Raw genomic sequence first — 23,071 nt, 5'->3', positions numbered from 1 at the left:
TCTATTTTCTTCATATTGAATGAAAGGGACGAAGATATGTTTTTACATTTGCTGTAGAAATCAATAATAAATAACATTAAGTATGTAAATAAACAATATAGGTAATTAATAATTTGCTGTTTATAATTGTTTTTCATTTTCAGCTTTCGTGTTTTTTTTTCAGACATAAATTCTAAAAAAAATTATATCTGTTTACAAACATGATGAAACATTTAGTGAGGTAAATCGATCGATTACCGATAATAATGTTCGTTTGTCTTAACCTTAAAAATAGTTCTGATACCTTTTGCTTGCTTTTAAGATGATATTATTCGGAGATAGCATTTACTTATGGCATTCAGTTTAAAATAATGACATGTTAGTGTTTAGGATGTTGCCACCGTTGCATATTTAAATATAATTTTTACAAGTCATAATACTAGTATATAAATAAATCTCACACTAAGGGACCGCCTCGGTCACTTTACAACTTTGAGTGCGTCAATTGTACCCACAGAAATGCAATGTGTGTGATCAGAGTGCGGTGATGTCTGTGAGATGAGAGAGGAGGGCGGAGGGTGCGGGCGAGGCGGGGCGCGCGGGGGCGAGCTCTGCCTCCTCCAGCTCAGTACCCCGAGATCTGCTCGAGCCCGCGAAGTTTAGGAACATCTGCAGATATATACATATTTGTCTCATAAATATCGTCGAAGAAAAAACATTTAGTAAAACATAAATTGAAGAAAATTGTTCAATTTGAATCATAAACAATAAAAAACCTTACCTTAGGGATATTCTGTCTTTTAGGCTAGTGTAACCTACACTAGCCTAAAAGACAGAATAGATTGTTTTCAAGTAAAGAAATGCATCGTTTCTTATCTCTAAAGTACCACAAAGTCAATCGTAACTAGCAACTTCTTGAAAAAGATTATTAGGTAAGAAATGTAGCGCGATAAAACCAGACCTGGTCGAGCGAGCTTTGGTTGACGGTGAAGTCCTCAAGGTCGCAGGCGGCGTGAAGCTCCGCCGTGAGCCGGAACACCTCGCTCACACGCGTGTGCACTTCCTTGCCGTCCACTGCAAACATAAAAACAAAAAATACTATATTTCGAGTGATTCATTTACGACTGACACAGTTTATTTACTAATTAGGCTTTACACAATGAATCTGAGTGTGACAGTTATACATGAGTGAAGTACCAATGGAGTGTGTGGGCAGCAGGAAGTGCAGCGCATTATTGTGAAGCGCCTGCAGCTGGGCGTGCGGTGCTGCCGCCTGCAGCCTGCACCACGCCGCGTGCACCGCCGCGCGCCCGCCCCGCACCCTCCACCACACCGCCTGCCCGCCGCCGAACCTGCACACACAACACGATACTCTCAAAATGTCGACCCTCCGAAAGCAATCGCTGGAAGCTACCAGCACTAAAATTAGTAAGAACTCATCATTAAATCATCGTCATGATGTCAGACGTCATGATGATATTACCTCCTCAAACACTGGTGCAGTGGAGCGAGCGCGCGCAGGGTGCCGGCCTGCAGCAGCGCGACGCGCGCGGCAAGGCGGCGTGCGTCGTCCAGCGCGTGCGTGGCCAGCAGCACGCCGCGTCCTGAGCTGCACGCGCTCTGCACGCCGCGCGACACGCACGTGCGAGAACCAGGGTCCATGCCACTGGAGAAGAGGGAGACGAATGTATTTAACAAAACTGAAAAATTCAAAAAGTCAAATCATCGATAATAAATAAAATCGTGTATTTCTTCTCCCTCGTTCGATAATAACCTTGTGGGTTCATCCAGCAGCACGAGCGGCGTCCTGCCCATGAACGCGATGGCGGTGCACAGCTTGCGCTTGTTGCCGCCGCTCAGCTGTCCGCTGCGCACCTCCCGGTACTTGCTCAAGTCAAACGTATCTATAGTCCTTCTTATCACCTACAACAGAAAGTACCTTTTAATTAATTGTAATCAAATTTAAATATGGATAAGTACATGAATGGATTGCGTGAAGTTGACATGAGAAAGATATTGATGACTGAAATTAAGTGTGATAGATCGATCTTGAAGGAAACGAGAGATGATTATGAATATCTAGTGCGAGAATACTACACACTAGATGGCGCTGTAATAAAAAGTACCAATCAAATTGTGTTACCTCGTCCTGGTCCTGTATACCGCGCAGTCTGCAGTAGAACTTAAGCGTCTCCTGTACTGTCAGCAGAGGATCGATGGCGTCGCTTTGTGGACAGTAACCTGAACAATGAAGCTCGACATTTAATGTTAATGTATAATAATTCATTCCACAAAGTTGTGAAGCTCAGTACGAACGAAGTTTCGTCGTAACGGTAACTTGTATTAGAATAGAAGGAGTAGAAATTGATACACAAGACATGTGTAGATAAGATTATTTATAAATAGGATGTCTTACTGATGAATCCTTTGCAAAGATCTGTGGGGCTGGCGCGGATGTCGCGGAGACAGATGTGACCTGCGCTGGGCCGCACCTCGCCCGTCAGCATAGAGAAGGTCGTCGATTTCCCGGCACCGTTCTGACCCAGCAAAGCTGTACACTGTGTTGCAAAAACATTTTCTTTCACTGAATAGCGAAAAGAATAAGTAATAATCTAATTGATGATATTATTATACTTTTAGAAGAGATTTGTGATTTGTTTGTCGTTTTAGGCGTTTATTTTACATATTGTGTAAGTTATAATGAGACCTGTCCTGGCGGTATGGCGAGAGTGAGGTCGCGCAGGGCGAGGCGGCGGCCAGCCAGCGCGGGGTACGCCTTGCCCAGCCGCACACAAGCCGCTACATCGCCCGCGGACACCACACGTACCGGGCCTTTCTTCTCCTCCGTGTCGAGGAAGCCTACATACCAAATGTTTTATAATTCCCTTGTTGTTGAAAAAAACGAACCAATGATCCGTTAAAGAAAGCGGAACTTCAATTATTCTTTAATTGTGTACGTGATAAAATTTTAGTAATTATCCATCATCTGTGACTTCTATTTGAAGCTTTGAACGATTAGTTAGCAATAGAAAACACAAAGAAACCGAGATATATAAGACAGACCTGCATTAATATTGCCAATAGTCCTGAGACGCAGCGGCGTGCGCGCGGCGAGCACGCGGCGCCGCTCCGCAAGCACCTCGGGGTCCAGCTCGCTGTCCGGCAGCGGCTCTACGTACTCCGAACGGAACCTGAATATATATACAACTTTTAACTAAAAGGATATTAAACAAAAAACAAAATAAATAATATAAAGAGAAAGGATAATTTCCTTTTCTATCGATCCTCTTCTCCACCAACATTTTCCTAGATTTATTATAAATACAGAATTTAGAAAATCTTTCCATTGGCTTGCTCATTTTTCTCTAACTAAAATGTAACCAACAAAACTTATGTATAATCCGATCGCTTGCTTACTTAGCAAGTAGAACTTCGAAGCAGTCGTATTCAATGGCGAGGTTGAGGAGATGCAGGACGGTGCCGACGAGGACCAGGGCCAGGTAGTGGTAGGCAATGAGGTCGCTGCTCAGGGGGTCCTGGTATGTGTCCATGCCGAACTGTCCCAGCACCTGACAACATACGTACACGGAGTCAGCAGTGGTCTACTTCAAAAAGATAGGTGACCATGTTACATGCCATCATTTTTTCACATTGACAATTAACTCGCATTACGACAAGAATTGAAGGAAAATAGATTTTAGATTTTCTAAAAGTAGTAGTAGGTGACGTAAAGGTTCTTCCTCTTTTATGCAGATGGTTTTTTCGATTTCTATCGGATGGTGTGATAAGAGTTAAATGTATTCAAACCTGTGCCCTTATTGTGTTTTTAGCGATCTCCAGGATCCCATCTCCGAGTGTGAACTGCGGACTCAGCATTAGAATCTTGTGCAGCACCCAGCGCGCAGTATCCGTTGTCTGAGGACATTCATTCATTTGATTGTCAGAGAACGTCATTCTCTAAGTGACTAAAATTCTTCATACAAAATCTGTAATGTAAGCTTTCGACCAACCAAATTATATATGATGCATTCCTCTTTTGTGTACGACGGCTGTAGCTTCAATTTTTACCACTTTACTAACAGTTTAGACTGTACTAGGAAGTACGTCAGAATGACGTCATGTAATGTGACAGTTCTCACATTAGATTCAGAGATGATGTCCAGTATGAGCAGCAGGGCGATGCCGACGACGCCTACGAAGGTGTTGGCGCAGAAGAGCAGCATGTTGGCGAGACTGGGCTGCGTGAACAGCCGGGAAGCCACGTGCACCACGCCCGCGCACCCGTACCTGAACGAACCGAGTATAATAAGGTAACACGATAACAAAAATTACATCAAAACTAATTTATTAATGTAAGTTTTAATCACAAATCATTTATATTACACTTGAGTAATACATACCCGTATAAAAAGATGAGAAGGCAAATTGCGGACAAATTATTTCTAGAGACGAAGACGGGGAAATGGAAAGCCTGCAGCACCGCCGCCGTGATTACGATGTTTACTATTATTACCTAGGAAGAAAGGAATATATATGTCAAGAAAACTGTGATAAATGTAATGAATTGTAGTTAGAAGAGGTACTGACCGTCATGTCCCAGACGAGCGCGGTGGCCCAGTAGAGTGCGGGCGAGACGCCGGCCAGCAGCTGCAGCCGCTGCTGGTGCGAGGCGCGCGCAGTCACCAGCCGCACCGCGCCGCCCGCGCTCGCCAGGCTGAACGCGATCAGCAGCATCGCCGACACGCCCGCGTCCGCTATGTGCTGGTAACTGATACAACGCAAATAACACTATCAAGACACGCCGCTTTATATCACCTCTTATATTAATTATCTGGAACTAGTCTAAAAGAAAGTAGACATCATTACGAAATAGAAAGAGTGGCACAAATAACAGAACATTGAAAGTTGAACATTATAATGATGAGGAAAGGCTGCCGATGATACTGACACAGTGTCCTTGTTGATGGGCTCGTTGGATATCTTGAGTGGGTGCGTGTAGGTGGTGATGTTTGCTGAGCGTCGTCCGCTGGCCGCGCGCAGCACCGCCGAGTGCAGCGCGCTGAGGTACGTCGGCATGGCGTGGTACCCCTTGTTGTTGTACCACACCACCAGGTTTGATATGTTGTTCTTGATCACAGACGAATAACCGCCGTATCTGCAACATTGACTTGTAAGTAATACGCGTAACACGTCTATGACAACGTAATACATTAGAAAACCAGCAATCTTTGTACCTCTTCTCAATGTAGACATCGTGTGAGGCTACTATCCAGTTGTTGAGAGTCGTCGTATCGGGCAACAGCATCAGTTCAGGCAGAGCACTGCTGTTTACGGCACTCAGATCACATTCCTGTTTCGTGACCACGCAATTACATACAGGATTGTCCTGTAACAAGAACGTCGAAAATATGAACAATTATTATATATGTTCATCAGTTTCATTCTCTTTTAAGAAAACAAAGACAATGATAGGTGTATTTCATAAGTTTGTTACATTACCTCATCTGTCCAATTTCTGGCGCGCTTCTCCGCAATGAGAGTGTTCATGACGTCTTGAGCAAACAATGAGCTTATGACACTATCGTCAGAAATCGATGGCTTTTTACTGCAACAATGGAAATGTCAAATGTGATAACTTATAATTTAAATCGGAATCTAAGTGGGAAGCGAATTTAATTTGTTGATTCTACATACACGAGGTAGTCGGTGGTGTTGTCGTACAACCGGTGCAGAGGCAGCGCGAACTCGCTGTTGGGCGGCGGCCGGATGTTGGAGAACGCCATTGAAATCAACACGAAGAGCGAGGGCAGCGCCACCAACATGAACAGCAGTGATCTAATCACATCCATAAATCAGTCCGTGAATTCTTAAATCCACATTTAAAATAAGACAAGTCGAATGTACTAGAACAAAACTAGGTACCTATTTCTCGTGTAATGCAAATATCGGGCATATAACAGCGCTACAAACTGATCCCACAGCGAACCCACCAGTGGGCCTTCCCGTGGAACTAGTGGAGCTTTGTCATTGCGTAGACTGGATGTCGATGCGCTTTTAGATGGTGTTTCTGAAACTAATTAAAAACAAGTAAGACTTCTAGCCGCACTAATTAATCGCTCACTGAGCAAGCCACAGCGTAGCTTTTGTACCATAAATCTACACTATAGACTATATTTTATAAGTGTACATGCAATGTATGATTTCTAAATATTACCTAATTCAACATTCTGGACCGGAGCGTCGGCCTGGTGGCAGATAGTGAAGAAGACTTGCTCCAGGCTGCTGCAATCCAGGCTGAAGTCACAGAAGCCCAGTGCTGCCTGTTGCGACTCAAGCGCCAAGCAAACCTCGAGGTAGCTATCGAACAGAATATAGAACTAAGACGAGACCGTTGATGAACAGACAATGTAAAAGCAAAAAAATAATCAAAACTTACTTGCTGCTAACGCCATCTTGGTCGAAGAATGGTAGATTTATCTCAACTTCTGATCCATTCACATCCATCAGGTTCGCATTCCTGATCACATTCCTGACTGTAGCTATCAGGAGTTTGGTCTTCTCTTCTATACAAACTTCATCATCTTCTACGCTGTCACAAACATCGTCCAGTCTCCTCCTGGTCTCAGGATACATCACCGTTAGTTTGTATCCACTCCCGAGGGAACGTTTGATTTCTATCGGCGATCCCGTTGTATGAATTTGACCCTAAATGAAAATAAGTGATTTTATAAAACTAAACTACCAAAACACTTAAACTATAAATTGAAAAAGATAAGTATTACTTTATGCATGATAACGATTTGATCGCTGAGTAGCTCGGCCTCGTCCAGGTGGTGCGTCGTTAGCAGAATGGTTCTGTTCTCGCGCAGCTTCAGTATCATTGACCAGATGTCCCTGGTAAAAATATGTCCGCATAATAATTACACTTGATACCATGACATAAGAGATGTGAGGGTTTGCAAGTAGTACCTCCTGGCGGCCGGGTCGACTCCCGCGGTGGGCTCGTCGAGCACCACGAGGCCGGGCTCGGCGACGAAGGCGAGCGCGACACACAGCCGCCGTCGTGTGCCGCCCGACAGCCGCCACACGGGCTCCTCCGCTACCGCACCCAGCGACAGCACGCGCAGTATGCTGACATAAAAAATCAAATGTTGTATTAGATCACATTAGGGTTAACGCACCCTAGGGTGGCCTTTGACATAATGGAGTGTTAATACCTCTCGATCTGGTCGTGCAGCTCGTGCAAGTCACGTCCGCTCTTAAGTTGCGCGTAAAGCTGCACGTGCTCGCGCGCGCTCAGCTGGCGGTAGAGCACGTCATGTTGCGGGCACACGCCCAGCCGCGCGCCAGCTGCACCGCCGCCGCCGCAACGCACGACCACGCTGCCCTGCGTCGGCTTCAGCATACCTGTCATGATGTTGCTGGGAACAAAAGCTTATAAATTATCATATTGTACAGTGAGGAATTAGATCGGGTAGATCAATTTAAAGGCCCACTTGTAGCTGGTACACTTAAGTTTAGTTATGTAAATGTAATGTTACATACATGAGCGTGCTCTTGCCGGCGCCGTTGTGTCCGAGCAGCGAGGTGATCTGTCCGGTATGTAGCTCGAGCGAGCAGTTGTCGAGCGCCATCTTGCCGCCGCCGTACACCTTACTTACGTTGAGAACGCTCACACCTGCCTTCTCGCCTGCCGCCTCGCAGTCCACCACGCTCACTTGGTGAGCTTGGAAGCCTGATAAAAATAAATTGCGTGAAACTAACGTGAAGATATGCAAGAAACAAGCAAGTTTTCAATGGTGTATTACCGTAAAGTTTTTCTAGAAGTAATCCGATGAGGATATAGAGGACACCGTCGAAAACCATTATGAGGGCGGCGAGGCCGATGCTCATGTCGTGCACTCCGTCGGGCGACGCCCACAGCTGCGCCCACTGCGCGCCAGAGCCCATCGCCTCGTACCGCGTTATGTACAGGAACGCGTAGCACAGCGACGATGACATCGACAGGCACTGCCAAAAGATGCTTTGTATTTATTAGGAGATAAAATAGGAAAAAAAAACGTTGCGTAATTGATTAAAAGTAAATGCAGTGTGTACTAACGACGATGAATTTCAGTGAGCTGGTGAGCACGGCCTCCAGAGAAAGGATGAGCACGAAGGGCATAAAGGAGGTGAGGTAGGCGAGACCGGCGCACACCGCGCCTACGCTCGCGCCGCGGAACATCTTCGACATCATATAACTAAACACAACATTATAAATATGATATTTGACTTTCAAATTATATTTGACTATCAAATTATATGCTTAATAATTCACAGTTGTTATGACGCAAAATTATTTTGGTGAATAACAATTTATAATATGATGGCGTGTAATTATAAATAAACTCACCAGAAAGACAGTACAGAGAAGGCAAACAAGAACAAGAGCACGAAGATAAGAGATGGCGCTGTGTGGGGGAGGACGCCACCCGCGTACAGCACAGCGGCGATGCAGGCGGCCGTCGCCACCAGCTCGCCCATAGACCACACGAACCACGACAACGTGTGGTACGACAGGCTCACCCCCATCACTGACATCAGCTAAAGAAGTATTACGTGTGTCAATCAATATATCACCTTAATGCAAAGGAGTAAAGATCCATTTCATTTAACCTTGACATATATTTGTCTTCTTCAGATAAACTTTTTTCTCACTACAAATGGTTCAGCGAAATAAGAAATATTTTGAAAGGAATTTATGAGAAAATACTCAAAAAATTTATAGTCTAGGATATCTCCATGAGGCAACTTCAAATATTATCACCGTAAATAACAGTTATTTAACTTTTTAAAAGTAAACTTACCACGGTGTTACCACTTTCCTTCTCCGAGATGATAAAGCGTACAACAGAAGTAGTTGTGAACAGCAGTGAGAAGAAGAATGTTACAATAAGAGACTGCGACTCGTATAAAGATGTTTGGAAACTGGAACAAAAAACCGAATAATCTATAATAACATATTAAAATAATACGAATAATTTAAGCAACATCCTTCCATTCCTTAATAAATTAATACAAGTAGTACTGACAAGTCTTTCCTATAGCAGGGGTAAGGTTCTTGCTGTGTGTACGTCGCCCAGTCTACATCCAGAGTGCTGCCCAGACCGTCCGCGGCGACGTCTATGATGGCCTTGTCGATGATGTCTTGAATCTGGACGAAGCCGCGGAAGTAGCGCATGTTGTCTATAAAGTTAGACTCTGGCCCGGGGATCCAAAGACTGGGGAATGAAAGTTTTCTTAAAACCTGGTGGGTATGGTTTTTTTTGTGAATTATACGTATAAATAATACTTACAAATTCTTCTTTCTAGTTGTCGTTGGTACATTCTCTATGTCCATTCTTATTTTATATTCCACATTTAGTGGCACTTCCAGACTTGACTCATTATTTAAGAACACCAAACCTGTTGAGTTAGTAATTTTAGATTTAGAATTAGTATCATTTGAATTTAATTCAGCAATGTTGTCAAAAAGCAGTCAAAACGCAAAAGTAAAAAATGCAGCCTTTCGTCTACGATTTTTATTAAAAGATGTACTAAAATAAATTACCAGCAGAGAACTCGTTCACTCTCACCAGCTTGACGGCCTCGAGACTGAGCTGATGCTCGTCAGACACCGGTCTGAAGCGGTTTAAGTTCACGCACTCCAGGATGTTGGAGCCCTTCTGCAGGATACTACCCAAGTCCTGTAATACATATAACAACAGCTTTTGTTACAAATAATCTAAGCAAACTCATAATTACATAGACAAATCTATCAAAAAACGATTAATGGTTCAGGGATGCCGATAGTAAGCAGTAGATGCTTTTTGTCTTTATCTTTGGTTAACAATTGTAACATATTTGTATGTTAAATGGTTTGGCTCACCTGCACATTCCCTAACTTGTTGAAAATCTCCTCAACATCGAACTCCGGTATCTGCACGTCTCCGAAGAGTTCTGCCTTGAGTGCTTGTGCTGCAGGCGCCGCGAGCAGCTGCTGTAAGGCTGCGAGACCCTCGCGGTGCGATGTCAGCGCCCCCATCGCGGGAAATGCGTTCGCGAACCTCTGTACTAGTTCTATCATCTGTACCATTGGTGCGAATGTCTCGTTTGCCTGGAATAGTACAATATGAGTGTGCTGAGTCAATTTGGTACACCAAATTCGCTGAGCATGTCCACATGAAGCTCACAGAGGCAATAAATAGCATTGTTACAATAGGATGTAATAACGATGCAACGTCTTTTACTCAGTCTTTGTATGAATGAACTACAGACTATTGAACCGTTATGCAAATAACGGTTCAATACCGGTACGATACGGTCTTCTTAAATGTCCTGAATGTGTTAATGATTAGGAAATTCATGTATTTATTATTGAGTTGTATGTTACCTTCTGTATGATTTGGTGCACGTTGGGTGTGGCGGGCGTGTACAGGATCTTGCCCATGACAAGCGGCTTCACAAAACTCCACACGATCTTGCCGCCGTCGATGCTCACAATCTGCTTGTACATCGATCGGCAAAAGTCCGCTGCAATACAATATTATAAATAGCATACAAAAAGATGCGATGTACCCTGAGACTTGAGATTAGTTTTTATTTTCATCACAAGTATTATTTCTTTGTTTAGGTAATACAAAACGTACTGGGTAAAACTGCTAATTGTTCAGCGTCAGCTTCGCTGGATAAGTCTTTGGTTTCGACGATGGACTTGAAGAACCTGTTGACGTGCGTGTTGAATGGTTTGCCGCACACCATTTTGCCCGCCGCCGCCATGAAGTCGCCACCTAAAATAATACAACTGTTTTATTTCATTTCACATCATAAGTCTATCTGTCATGTGTGACGCAACTGTGCCGGAATATCGGAACCTCAAAAGGCTAATCGTGGTAAGAATCTCGCTGTTTATGAACTTTGTTTGTGAAATCTACAAAAATGTAAAGAATTATATATCTACATCCTTCTGACGTTAGAAAATCATAGTTCATACTTAAGATACACTTAGATTCATACCTCCAAACAAACTATCAAAAGAAAAATCTTTTTTGAAGTAGTCGAGCATGGGCTCATCAGCCAGCAGCCCGCTGACGCGTTCAAAGCTGTCCCTGACTGTGGGCAGGAGCGCAGCAAGCTGCGGGAAGCTGTCCAGCACCAGCTCGCCGCGCTGCGCCGGCAGATCCGACGCCGCGTAAAGCTCGCGAAGTAGCCAGTCTTTTATCTACAAAATGCATAAAAAAATTCGAAGTAGTAATTTAACTAATATTATTTTATTTATAATTATGTTCTTTCGTTGATGATAAAAATTGCTCTAATTATTTTGCTGTGAAGTGCAATCTCAGTTAGCTTTAGGGTGTTAGTTATTGTCAACTCTAATACTGGTTAATATTTCGTTTGTATGCAACGCAAACCAATGATTTAAAAATAGAGAAGACTTGCTTACATTGTTTATGATATACGAGAAATCTAAGTTCCGCAGTAGGACGGACACGATCTTCTTGGCGATATCCTCATCCAGGTCGCAGAACTGTTCGGAGAGTGCGCCAAGCACGTCATCCAATGTCACCACATCCAAGTTTGCGGGCACCAGCACCCGAGCTAGGTCCTCCGCCTCGCACACCAGCTGCCTGATATGGAACGTATCCTTTGAAGCCAGGATCTAATGGATACAAGTGGAATCACATGTGAGAAATTTTATATTCGACGACAAAACTTAGTGCTACATTTTTAAAATGTCAATTTTTGTCAATGAAAGTAATCATTTGATGAAACGTAATCAGTTAGTACCGGTTTGAACTGTAGGTGTCCGGCGTGTATGCGAGGCGCGGCTACAGACCAGAAGTTAGTGTTGTTGATGCCCAGCGCGCTCAGCTCCACTTCCAGCTCATCAGGAGCAGAGAATAACTCTGATACTGGAACTGCAACAATTTTTTTTTAATTATTCGCACTCCTAAAAGTTGGGAAACATTGCTAACCAAAACTATTCTAACAAAAGGCAATCGTTTGCTTCGGTGTATTTTGTCGGGTAATTAATGACACGGATCATTAATGCTAGAGTTTTTTACATATAAAAAAAATTTTTAAATTTACAGTTAAAATTCATGTTAAGAAAGTTAACACGGCACAAGGGATAACTTTAATTTTACCTTTAATATCTTCTTCAATTAATGAATTTCTAATCTGTTGCAGCACCAGTAAGCCTCGGCTCACATCGAGCAGATTAACATGGAGATCGTAAGCTTTTATTATTGGTGTCAGTTCAGTTGTTAATCCATGCAAGCTGGAAGAAAAATATACATAAACTATCAATTAAATATTAAATGGATTAATATTTTTTAATTAAGCTTTGCGGGATTAGGAAATACGTGTTTACTGAGCCATAGCGTCTTTTTATAAATAGTAGAAGTTGGCATATGAATGTGTGTAAGAACTACATACCTATAAACAATGCTACCAAGTGTATCATCAGTGAGGAGTTGTATGGCGGTGTCAATGACAGCAACCAGCCTTCCCTGCATCACACCCCCCACATCAACTATACTGACCACACCCAACAGCCGAGCTACGTGATCGACTAACGCTTCGAAATGTTCCAGACTATTTGATATGAATTTGAAACGCCAGAACTCTTCATCTTGTAACATTGGAAGCTGGAAAATAATTTTAATTATGAATTTCCATAGTCAAACTTTTTACTTCAAAACAAAAATTATCTTCACAAGATTAACGGGCTTTTTTAATTTAAAAATATTGTATGAAGCTACTTACATCTTCATTAATTAATGTTTTATTTATATTGTTAACAATGACATCGATGAGTTTGTTACAATCACAACTCTCACATAGATCCTGCCAGCTCTCATCACTTTGAAATATTAAATCTTCCGGTTGTATGTCATCTATCTATAAAGAAAAGTCAAATTAATTTATCAGACTGATTCAGGGTTAAATTTGTCACGAGTCAATTCTATTGTCACCTCGTTTAGTGTAAAACTGAACCAATTTTAACGAGGTGATATAATTTGATTCATAATTTCCCTGAATGTTGCAGTTAGTTATGATTTTTAACTAACAATTAGTTATTTTTACTTACAGCTTGTACGCTAACTTTACTATCTTCAACAGCTTTGACAAGATAGTCCTCCTTGATGATTTCTTTTAAACTTTTCGTAAGATCAAAGCTTTTATTAAAGTAACTCTTGAGTGGAACCTTCACGTCCAGTCTGTGAGATACTGCTCTCTGCAAGTCTTTTAAATATGTAACCTGTTTTATACCGTCTACTTCTTGTAAGTGAGGTAACTCCGCGCGTAATAATTTCAGCGTTTGTGCTGCGACTTTTGCAAATCTGGAAAGTGTTGATGTTATAAAGTGATTGTTCTCACGTTTTTATATTTTACACTTCAATAAGTGCTAGAATGGGCGTTGATTATATTTGAATTTTTGAAGCGTCAATAGACTAAAGGTTAAGGGTACGGATTTCCGATCACAATGTCTAGGGTTGGAATCCCGCCATTCGACTATTGCCGTAAACCATATCCTAACACAAGCGTAGAGTTAGTTAGAAGAAATATTAGTAAATTAACAAAATCTGCTAATTGAACAAAATTTCTCAGTCTTAAAGATATAGTATATGACAAATTTTGTAAAATAGATGGTAGATTATATTAAGATAATTGGGAACTTACAAGGTAGCATTTCCAAAGGCATTCTTAGTAACATTGTGTGTGAGACACTGCGATATCTTTGTAGTGGGTGACATTATATCTTCCAGAAGATGTTGCTTCACCAGCTCCAGGAACTCGTTCATAGACTTGTTAAGTTCGAATTTTGTATAGTTTCGAAATGAAATTAACTGAAAATAAACAAAGTTTCGACTAACTCAATCTTCGGTCAAAGAAACTGTTACCCAGAAGCCTTTGATAAAAAAAAATAGTAAATCCCCTTAACGACTGAATGAAGTCTCTACGATTTTGTGACTTTGAAGTAAGTTTCGTGTTTATTTGTTTAGAATCTTCTCTGTTTATTCTAATTTGTATTTATCAAAAATCTCACCTCTTTTATGGCCATATCCCAATGAAAATCGTTCTTAAGTGTGTGGTAAACATTGGTCAAGTCCATGTCCTGCAAATGGCAGAGCAAGTTGTCGTACTCCTGCTTCTTGTACAGTTGGAGGTTCAGCTGTTTGAACCACGCCGTGAATTGAGAGCAAAGGGTACATTGGCTGGTGGAAATAACGATTATTATAAGAACAACTTGAGGAAAAAAAAGTTTGAAGGTTATTTTGTAAAATATTTATCTAAAAAGTGGAGTAGACAACACATTTTAACATAAATTAGATTTATTGACAAAGTTTGTTGAGTTTATGCCCATCTGTTTGGTATACAAGGAGTTTGCATTCTGCCAAAGAGATGGCATACTGCGCAAGACCTTTGCCTTTTTATTAAAGAAAAAATATAGTTGCAACACAGTAGAGAATCACGCGGGAACAAACAGATGTAGTCGCGAATAGGGCTTGATGAATTTATTAACATAAATATTGTATACAGTTTTATTATAAGCATGTTACGGAAGATCTTACCTGTTATTTAGCAACAATGTGCCCGCATCAACCATATTTGCTAAAATTCCAAAAGACGCTTTGGTGAGCGTTTCCGTAGAGAGCAACGCAACGGCTGATGATCTGAACCTCTTCAGTTTATCCTCGGTCACCCAACCCGGTGCTTGTGGGGGGCTCGGCCCTTTTATTATTTTATCTAAATTGGATTCCATTCTTGATATATCTATATCTACAGCTGTATAGTTCACGTCTGTTGATATTTTTAAACTGCTGTCAAATATCTGAAAATATAACATGTAATTAAATTATTTGAAAAAAAAAATGAATGAATAATTTACTTAGATTGCTAATATTGTGTAATGCAAGAAATATTTTTACTGCATTATTAATATTACTAATTTACCAAAATAAAAATACCTGAGAAGCAAAGCGTAGCGGCATCAATTCTTTGATCAGTTCTGTGGTGTCTTCTAAGCAGAACTGTTGCTTGAAGCTGGCCAGCGCGCCACTGCGATCCGGGATGTACTCGGACAAAGACGTATTGGATTTGCAGAAGTCTTCCTTGCTGTTCACATTGATCTCTCGGATCAGACGCACCCACTGGAATAGTTTGTTGTAAATTATACTGTTTATATATTATATAATACGTACATTTTAAACATTGTCACTTCGAAAGATAACATTTTTTTTTATATCAAAAAGTGGCAAACGAGCGAGCGGCCACCTGAAATCGCTGAAATAGCGAAGTGACTGCTGCCCATAGACATACGCAATTGCATATGCGTTGCCTACCTTTAATCGACGGAGGAGAGGATGCACAGAAATAAAATATCTTCCCTTTCCATGCATCCTGTCATCCGGAAAGTCGAGCGGGCGGGCCGGGCCGATTCGTGCGAAGTGCGCTATTAAAGCGGGCTCTACCACTGTTTTCTAAGCTAGTTCAAATTAGTGGCCGTAGGTACCACTTTTTTGGCTTTACAGTCTTTTAAAAACACTTAAATAACGTAATAACTTACTCGTATTTTATCCAAATTGTTCAAAATATCATCAGCTACGTCAAAAATTTTCTCTACGTTATTCAAGAACGTGGTAGCAAATGGTCCATTGTATAGCTCCCTTAGTTGTTTCCACCAATTGCCTCCGGACAAGAAGGTAAGGATAATGACTTGATGCTGCACGTTATTGTGTAAATACTTCAGATACACTGGTATACCAAGGTCGTACGAGTATTTTGTGGATAATTTCCAAGACTTTATTATTTCTTCTCTGAAAAAAAATAGTTGTTACAAGGGAAACTATGTGAATCTTTCTATAGTTTTTATAAATGTACATTTAAAATATTCAATTGTTACGAAAATATTATTTGAAATGAAATAAATTTTATTAACCGTGGGTTTCTGAATTGAAAATCACAGTTTAAAGCATATTGTCATCCCTGTCATTATCTTTGACATGTTTGAGATATCAATATGTTTTTAACGGAGATGTATGTCTCAGAAACTCATGGTAAGTGCATTTATTTTTGTTCGCTTTTAATTTAATATGCAAAGAATTGCTAGCTACATTTAATGTGAATTATAAAAAACTGTACCTTGATTTCAGGAACTTAGAAATATCATCGACGTTCTCTCCATCTTTACGTAGTACATTAACGAGGTGACGTAGACTCAGTCTTGCGTTTTCTAAATCATTTTCTGTATTTATCATAGAAAATATTACATCATAGTTCATTTGACATATTTGTGTTTTTACTTTATCATTTTCAATTAATATATCTTTAGTTATATCGTTGTTTTTAAAACGATTGCATGTTTCTATAAAAGCTTCTGTTAAGTTATTTTCTTCGTTACTCAATACATAATTTGTAATCGTATCGAAAAATACTGCAATACTATCCGTTGGCTTTCTTTTGAATAGTTTTTTAAATGTTGATATATCATCTTGTATTGTTTTCAGTTTGTCTTCGTCTACTTTAAGAACTTGAACACTTACATTATCTATTTTATTTAATACCTTATTAATTACTGTAACTATTCTAGTTAAATATGTTGAGGATATCAGTAATTTCTTGTTTGCTTCATTAAACATACGATAAAATGTGTTTGATGTATTTATTTTATAATTAATCATTATATCAATAGATTTTATAAGTTTTTCTCTCATTGTATCAATGTTAATGTTTTCTTTGATATTACTTTTATTGTGAGCAAGTTCTGACATGAAAGTCGATAATGCATTTGCCTTGTTATACGCACTTTCAAAGGTACTGTTCAAATCATCTGCAGCAGATGTAAAGAAATAGTATTGCTGGAAAAGAATATCATTTTTATACCCAACGTTGATTTCAAAGGTTACTTTTAAAGGTAGAATTACATTGCTGTCTAACTGAGACTACAATATTTAATAATACAAGGGTCATAACAATGGAGTACGACGGTTAGAATGTTAATGATCGACACTATAAATATCGAGGAAAATAAGTAGTAATTACTCACAGGTTTGGCTACTACATCCACGATAACGTTATCTCCTCTAGGCAGTGAGATCCAGTAGAGGAAGGAAGGGCATACGAACGGCTGGACTAGGGCGATCATGTCTTGGTCAACGGGCCCGCCTGGCGCCGGCACTAGGCTCTTCACGACGGCCTCGCAATCCCAAAAAGTGCTCTGTGTTGCTCGTCGAATCTGAAATTGTGAGAATTTTATTTTATAAGCCTGTTATACTAAATTGTTTTGCTTTTGCAGTTTGTTCTACAAATTATTACGATAATGGTAGATAACTCCATCATTACCTGGTTCATGAAGCCGAAATCAAGGAATGAGTTAGCCAGCACTCCGATAAAGTCCGGCAACCTTTCATATAGCAGGTACAGACTCGTTTTCTTTGTAAAGCCGATCAGCTGCAGTAAATTTACGTCCGGTTCTGAAAATTTTGATAATAGATTTTTAATTATATTAAAAATAACTAATGTCTATTAAGAATTCGTTGTAAATAAAATATTTCGTCAATTTAATTTGACAAATAGAGATAAAAATTTAAATAATTGAATAAGATATGCCTAATTTATGATTTAATTTTATAACCCTTAACTCTGCGGAGTAGGCAAAGAGTACAGACTTAATTTAGCATAATCAGCCGCAATTTTAACAATTCTTACCATTGATCTCTTTAAAATAAGACAACAGGTCATCAGCGACGTTGCTGACGGTCAGCGACAGGAACTTGAAAATGTTAAGAACAGTGGTGCGAGCGAGGTCGCTGCAATCGCCCTCACAGCTCAACAAGGACCGCCACAAGGTCGCCAAAGGAGTGCCGGACTTCACTGGCGCTTGGATTGAGTTCAAAACGACGTCCATCTTGGTGAACACATTCCTGGGAATTTTTTTTTTATTTAATGCCAAAATACACAGCAAGTAATTTCTAAAACAATGCAATTTTTACATGTAATTTTACTTAAGCTTAGAAATACTTGAATAACACTAATTATTTGTTAATATTAAAGCACAAAACAATACTGACTGTACACTTATAGCACATAAGGGATATATACGAATCAAATGCTTGTAAAAATCGGTTTGGTCGTTTAAGCTACTTGTGGCTATAATGAAAGTAACAAACTTTAATTTACCTTAAAATAGGAACACTTTGCATAGTATTTAACACATTGACAGCATGTCGCCAGGCTGTCATCAATGTGACGCGATCAGTTGGCTCGTCAAGTGCATCCAGCAAAATATATTTGATAATATAAAAGTCTTCTATAAAAGAATCAAATGCTCCCGAAAACCGTAGAAAGATGTGCGGACCAAAATCTTTGCTGTTCAAATTTGACTTCTGAAAACAAAATAGTTGATAGTAACTACTGATCAATTTTTAAATTTGCTATTTTATCATGGTTTACTTACGTTTCTAAAAATATATTTAGATTTTAAATATAAATTCCATTCGTCCAGTGTACTTTGGGATATGCACAGCAAGCTTTCTATGCCTTTCACAGTTCCTTTGGAAGAGGTGGTCAAGTTCAGAATGTCGCCCAAACTAGTGTCGGAGCACGGCCAAGATTTGTTTCCGTTCATTATTTCTATTATTGGTTCTATCTGTAAAAGAAAATTATAGTTAAAACTGTACGCAAAAACCTAAGTAAACATTTCTATCGTTGAAACCACTGTTCAAAAAAAAAATTGGTACTTCGTTATATTTTATTTTTGTTTGTTTGTATCTCACCTTGGTGTCATCTCTGGCCACCAGGTCGACTGTCTCGTGCAGCAGCTGCGGGAAGTCAGGAATGACTCGCCTCAAGCTGGCCACCGTGTCTGACGGTAAGGGGGATGTGATTGTTTCGTTCTTTAATATTGCTGGAAGACCACAAAAAAGCGTTACTTTAAAAAATCTATGAAGTAGTTAATTGGATTAAACTTTCTTAATATCAATCTTAAGCATCAATAATTGTGTTATTGTTATAACGTCTGTTTGTGATAAATACCTTGAACTAACTTGACAACATCATCAGCGAGCAACATTGGGCCTGTCACCACGCCGAGGCCGTATTTAAACTGTAGCCAAACATCGCTCGTTATATCGAAGATATCACGGTCCATAAGATCTAGGATTTCAAACGCCAGTTTCATACTGAAAATTAATTACAAATGGTTATAGTCGACCAATCACAATTAATTTGGATAATAATAAGTTTGGGTAAAGCTGATTGGTTAAGATAAATCCAATCGTCATTTGTTATTTTGACGTGTACATTTATTTCATAAATTCCCAAATAGGTAACTGTGCGTTATCCAATCACAAAAGAATGAATGTCAGACGTTTATTACTTGTACGTGACTTTTGGAAGATTAAAAATATATACATTATAATAAGTCTCAATAAGCAACTGTCCAATCACAGTAGGTGTGTGTTTACCTTTAAAAAGATATGACTAGTTTTTATTAAGTTAACGTAAGAACAAATATTTATTTCTAATTCTTAATTTCTCAACATTTTTAATTTTCTAATATACAAAATGATTGCAAGTAAATTATCTTGATTGAAAATTCATAATGAAAATTTAGTCCGAAGCAAACGAATATTTCCCAGTTCTGTAGTAAATTGGAACTAAGTTGGGATCCGAGAGTGCGATATTTATATTTCTCAGTTGAACAATATAGTCTTTCAATTCAACGTAGCTATTAATAAAATATAATCTTGCTAAATAACTAACCACAACAAAATAAATGAATTAATTAATACTATATTAAATAAACTATATACTAAAACGTAACCAAACTAAAAATAAAACTAAATAATATAAAAAATCAACCCCAAATCACTGCGCTCACACGGTAGGGTTCACAAGAGGCTGGCGGCATTTCCTCGTTGGATGGCCAGAATGAACTAGATGGATTCTTATATAACTGTTTGTTCACATATTTTCGTTTTTACCTTAAACTCATACTCCAATTTTGTGGACTGAACCAAAATGCCTTGACTTGTTTTATCATTTTCGCAACATTATGACGCATCTCTTTGTTCATTCCATAACTTTTATATTCAAGTAAATATGGATAGAATTTATCTATCTTCTTGTACAGATTCCTTAAACCTTTTATGAGTTTCGTCCATTGGATTCCAGATGTCTTTTCACCTCCTATCATTATTAATTTTATCTAGAACATAAATTTAGTCATATATGAGAATTCACTAATTATTCTGTGAAAAACATCTAGTTACAATATCAATTTATTTAAAAAATACTAACTGCTTTGCCCAAATTTGAATCACGCTTCAATACATTTTCGAACACTTCGCTGATGTTACATAGAGTTGATACAACCTCTTCTTTGTTTACGTTTGGAGGAAACTCTAGATACTTCGAAGCGGTAACAACTCCTTTACACGTTGAATCTAGACTGAAAGTTGTCAGCAACTTGAACAGCTGAAACAGATATAAAAGACATCAATACGCTAATATTTAATAAGATCAACATTTTTGTTATGTTTGTCAAACATTTATTTAACACTAGCTGTTGCCCGCGACTCCGTCCGCACGGAATTAAAAAAAATAGTAGCCTATGTGTTCTTCCAGGATACATCTTTGCCAAATTTCAGCGAGATTCATGCAGCTGTTTTGGAGATATCTTCTAACAAACATCCATCCATTTAAACATTCGTAGTTATAATATTAGTAAGATAAATTAAAAAACAGTATCTTACTACCTTCTGTTGGTGTAGTGCAGTAGACAATATAGTTGTAAGTACAGCTGGGTATAAAGCTTTAGCTTTCTCCGCGACCTGTAGCGGCGTGTTGTCTATATCTTTGTTCAAAGCGTCTACTATCGTTGTAGCGTCTATTAGGAATGGCGCTATTTTGTATTCTAACACAGGATTCTGTTTGACCACTGCTTTGGCGAGTGCTCCGTGAACTGTCACTCTGGAAAATAGAATGTTTTTTCTCGGATAAAATCGGTTTGCGAATATCTATTGATTGAATTATAAATGAAACGTGAAACGTGGAATTTACATAATATTTAGTAACAACTAAAGCCTGAACTGATATATAAACTTCAACAACAACACCACCGACGCTTTGGTATCAACATCGTCAACGACGCCGGCGCAACCCGCGCCCCCCGCCCCCTCAAGACGCGCCCTAAGAGCGCAGGCGCGCAGTGAGCTGAGGGCCGCGTCCGCGAAATAATACCAGTACCACTCACCCTGATGAAGAGCCCCCGATGGGCTCGAAACTAGTCGGTGCCGCCACCGGACGAATATACGTGAGTGTTTAGCCGTTTTTATATCAGTTTAGTATAATGTCTCACGAAAGTTTGAATAATTTAACTATAACCTGTTAATTATTGATAATTTATCTTTCTAAATGACAATAGAATTTTTAAAATCGATCCAATTGTTTCGTCAAACCTTTCTTCTATATACTATTGGTATAGATATATGTAAGAGAAACGATTTAATTTAGCTTGTTTAAGAAAGAATTGAACAAACAACAAATTCAATTATAAATGTTTGTGTCTTACAAGATATGATTCCCAACATGTCTTTTATCACGAATTATATTAATTATATCTGAATTTGTATTGTCATCTACAACATTTCTCCAATTAACATGTCTCGGTTCTTCGACATCCAAATGATTAATAGTTCGACTAAAATTCCTGAGAACGTTGAAATCATGATCTATAGAATAAAGTTGAGAATTTGTGTCTTTTCCTAAAGTTTCTTGAATAAAAAGTGACGCCATCGAGTTGATCTGAAAAGATAAATAAAATTAAAACCCCAATTGCTTCATATGGGTCTTGTTAGATCTCAAGGCGAGTAATATTAGCTTTTTATAGGAAGATAAGTTAGTCATAATATTGCTTTTATCTTTACTTACACTGCTCCTGACGCTGAGGATTCCTAAAGAATGTATCATATCTTTGAGATATTCCTTCAGCGAGTCTGTACACAGCTGGTTATGTAACTCGGCTACTTCTGCTACGTCTATCTCGAAGAACTTCTGTAACTTTCTTTTATCACAGAATACGTCACCAGGGGAGTCTAATTTTGATGTTAAAATCTAGAAATAATTACAATAGATAAATGAAATATGGATATATTTCGTCGGGGAGACATAAATAAGTTTTGTCTCCTTCATACAATCCTAGGGAGTAGAAATAAATAAAAATTGTTTAAAATAATTCGCAGAATTCCCACCTGAGCTCTTTCTGGATCAGATAAAGCTTCTAAGCTCTTTTCAAACATATTCACAGGCAGCGACAGCACCGCACTCATCCCCTGCGGATGTCGCAGCGAGACATTATACATTAATTCTTCTAAATGCACATTGATGTAGATCACTTTCTCCGCCTCCTCGATCAGTTTCGTCATCAGAGTGGAGTAGAATAACACATCATGCTTCTTGTTATCCGGCAGCCATTTGTAAATGAAATTCGTAATACGAGACAATCTGTAAAGATCGATGTAATGTTGAGTTAACAGCAAACTTATTCTGTTATTCTATATTTTTCGCAACACAATGAATGGAAACAATTTTATTAAATAATAGGGTTGATATAAAAAGTCTAATTATTTATTTACAATGTTCTCTAGCTTGTTCCGAATGCTTTGGAACTTAATGAATGTTTTTTTTGTGTAATGAAGCATTTTGTAAATACTTACACATTAAATACGTCAATAGAAACACCGTTGTCAGCTAAATCTTCGAAAGCTTCTTTAGCATTAGAAAATATATTGGACACTCCATTCACAGTTGATTTTAACTTATTTTCTCCCTTTTCACTGTAATTTGATAGTTTATCAATAGTTCTAAAAGATTTCATTCTCTGCTTTTCTAAGAATTTATTCAAAAACTTTACAACCATTGCCGATGAATCTGCGAAGTCTCTGATAAATTTGTAAGACTGTGTGTCCCCGAAATTCGGTTCGAAGTAATCAAGGATGTTGGAAATGCTGAAAAATTCAATTTCGTATTACAAAAAAAAATTAACTATCACTTTTCTTAAATATCC

General features: G+C 39.1%; 1 protein-coding gene across 1 annotated transcript in view; it reads right to left on the bottom strand.

Annotated features, from left to right (window-relative positions):
* Nucleotides 1-155: 155 nt before the first annotated feature.
* Nucleotides 156-23,071, bottom strand: part of ldd (lipid droplet defective) — a 44,026-nt gene continuing 21,110 nt past the window's right edge. Inside the window, exons 9-70 of the mRNA XM_013316111.1 lie at nucleotides 22,722-23,012; nucleotides 22,257-22,509; nucleotides 21,937-22,119; nucleotides 21,578-21,810; nucleotides 20,763-20,976; nucleotides 20,305-20,481; nucleotides 19,989-20,212; nucleotides 19,039-19,184; nucleotides 18,780-18,910; nucleotides 18,461-18,652; nucleotides 18,184-18,389; nucleotides 17,713-17,927; nucleotides 17,347-17,477; nucleotides 17,051-17,239; nucleotides 16,147-16,862; nucleotides 15,572-15,821; nucleotides 14,973-15,155; nucleotides 14,577-14,836; nucleotides 14,051-14,219; nucleotides 13,684-13,850; nucleotides 13,091-13,343; nucleotides 12,766-12,900; nucleotides 12,436-12,647; nucleotides 12,144-12,277; nucleotides 11,785-11,915; nucleotides 11,441-11,656; nucleotides 11,014-11,218; nucleotides 10,647-10,787; nucleotides 10,391-10,530; nucleotides 9,887-10,114; nucleotides 9,569-9,704; nucleotides 9,315-9,423; nucleotides 9,051-9,239; nucleotides 8,826-8,946; nucleotides 8,372-8,562; nucleotides 8,081-8,219; nucleotides 7,788-7,989; nucleotides 7,525-7,714; nucleotides 7,197-7,400; nucleotides 6,949-7,110; nucleotides 6,762-6,873; nucleotides 6,416-6,684; nucleotides 6,194-6,336; nucleotides 5,902-6,052; nucleotides 5,674-5,814; nucleotides 5,479-5,584; nucleotides 5,214-5,365; nucleotides 4,928-5,134; nucleotides 4,567-4,747; nucleotides 4,380-4,492; nucleotides 4,119-4,266; nucleotides 3,787-3,894; nucleotides 3,397-3,548; nucleotides 3,043-3,170; nucleotides 2,687-2,838; nucleotides 2,396-2,537; nucleotides 2,123-2,220; nucleotides 1,754-1,902; nucleotides 1,463-1,645; nucleotides 1,177-1,331; nucleotides 941-1,053; nucleotides 156-648 (exon numbers count right to left, since the gene is read on the bottom strand). Of these exons, the coding sequence (XP_013171565.1) occupies nucleotides 514-648; nucleotides 941-1,053; nucleotides 1,177-1,331; nucleotides 1,463-1,645; nucleotides 1,754-1,902; nucleotides 2,123-2,220; nucleotides 2,396-2,537; nucleotides 2,687-2,838; nucleotides 3,043-3,170; nucleotides 3,397-3,548; nucleotides 3,787-3,894; nucleotides 4,119-4,266; nucleotides 4,380-4,492; nucleotides 4,567-4,747; nucleotides 4,928-5,134; nucleotides 5,214-5,365; nucleotides 5,479-5,584; nucleotides 5,674-5,814; nucleotides 5,902-6,052; nucleotides 6,194-6,336; nucleotides 6,416-6,684; nucleotides 6,762-6,873; nucleotides 6,949-7,110; nucleotides 7,197-7,400; nucleotides 7,525-7,714; nucleotides 7,788-7,989; nucleotides 8,081-8,219; nucleotides 8,372-8,562; nucleotides 8,826-8,946; nucleotides 9,051-9,239; nucleotides 9,315-9,423; nucleotides 9,569-9,704; nucleotides 9,887-10,114; nucleotides 10,391-10,530; nucleotides 10,647-10,787; nucleotides 11,014-11,218; nucleotides 11,441-11,656; nucleotides 11,785-11,915; nucleotides 12,144-12,277; nucleotides 12,436-12,647; nucleotides 12,766-12,900; nucleotides 13,091-13,343; nucleotides 13,684-13,850; nucleotides 14,051-14,219; nucleotides 14,577-14,836; nucleotides 14,973-15,155; nucleotides 15,572-15,821; nucleotides 16,147-16,862; nucleotides 17,051-17,239; nucleotides 17,347-17,477; nucleotides 17,713-17,927; nucleotides 18,184-18,389; nucleotides 18,461-18,652; nucleotides 18,780-18,910; nucleotides 19,039-19,184; nucleotides 19,989-20,212; nucleotides 20,305-20,481; nucleotides 20,763-20,976; nucleotides 21,578-21,810; nucleotides 21,937-22,119; nucleotides 22,257-22,509; nucleotides 22,722-23,012 (11,206 nt within the window). The 3' untranslated portion in view covers nucleotides 156-513. The remainder of the gene's footprint in view (nucleotides 649-940; nucleotides 1,054-1,176; nucleotides 1,332-1,462; nucleotides 1,646-1,753; nucleotides 1,903-2,122; nucleotides 2,221-2,395; nucleotides 2,538-2,686; nucleotides 2,839-3,042; nucleotides 3,171-3,396; nucleotides 3,549-3,786; nucleotides 3,895-4,118; nucleotides 4,267-4,379; nucleotides 4,493-4,566; nucleotides 4,748-4,927; nucleotides 5,135-5,213; nucleotides 5,366-5,478; nucleotides 5,585-5,673; nucleotides 5,815-5,901; nucleotides 6,053-6,193; nucleotides 6,337-6,415; nucleotides 6,685-6,761; nucleotides 6,874-6,948; nucleotides 7,111-7,196; nucleotides 7,401-7,524; nucleotides 7,715-7,787; nucleotides 7,990-8,080; nucleotides 8,220-8,371; nucleotides 8,563-8,825; nucleotides 8,947-9,050; nucleotides 9,240-9,314; nucleotides 9,424-9,568; nucleotides 9,705-9,886; nucleotides 10,115-10,390; nucleotides 10,531-10,646; nucleotides 10,788-11,013; nucleotides 11,219-11,440; nucleotides 11,657-11,784; nucleotides 11,916-12,143; nucleotides 12,278-12,435; nucleotides 12,648-12,765; nucleotides 12,901-13,090; nucleotides 13,344-13,683; nucleotides 13,851-14,050; nucleotides 14,220-14,576; nucleotides 14,837-14,972; nucleotides 15,156-15,571; nucleotides 15,822-16,146; nucleotides 16,863-17,050; nucleotides 17,240-17,346; nucleotides 17,478-17,712; nucleotides 17,928-18,183; nucleotides 18,390-18,460; nucleotides 18,653-18,779; nucleotides 18,911-19,038; nucleotides 19,185-19,988; nucleotides 20,213-20,304; nucleotides 20,482-20,762; nucleotides 20,977-21,577; nucleotides 21,811-21,936; nucleotides 22,120-22,256; nucleotides 22,510-22,721; nucleotides 23,013-23,071) is intronic.

This window comes from Papilio xuthus, unplaced genomic scaffold (genome assembly GCF_000836235.2).
Source record: "Papilio xuthus unplaced genomic scaffold, Pxut_1.1 DF826949.1, whole genome shotgun sequence".
NCBI lineage: Eukaryota > Metazoa > Arthropoda > Insecta > Lepidoptera > Papilionidae > Papilio > Papilio xuthus.
Note: the sequence above shows the minus strand (reverse complement) of the source record. Positions and strands in the feature narration are given on the sequence as shown.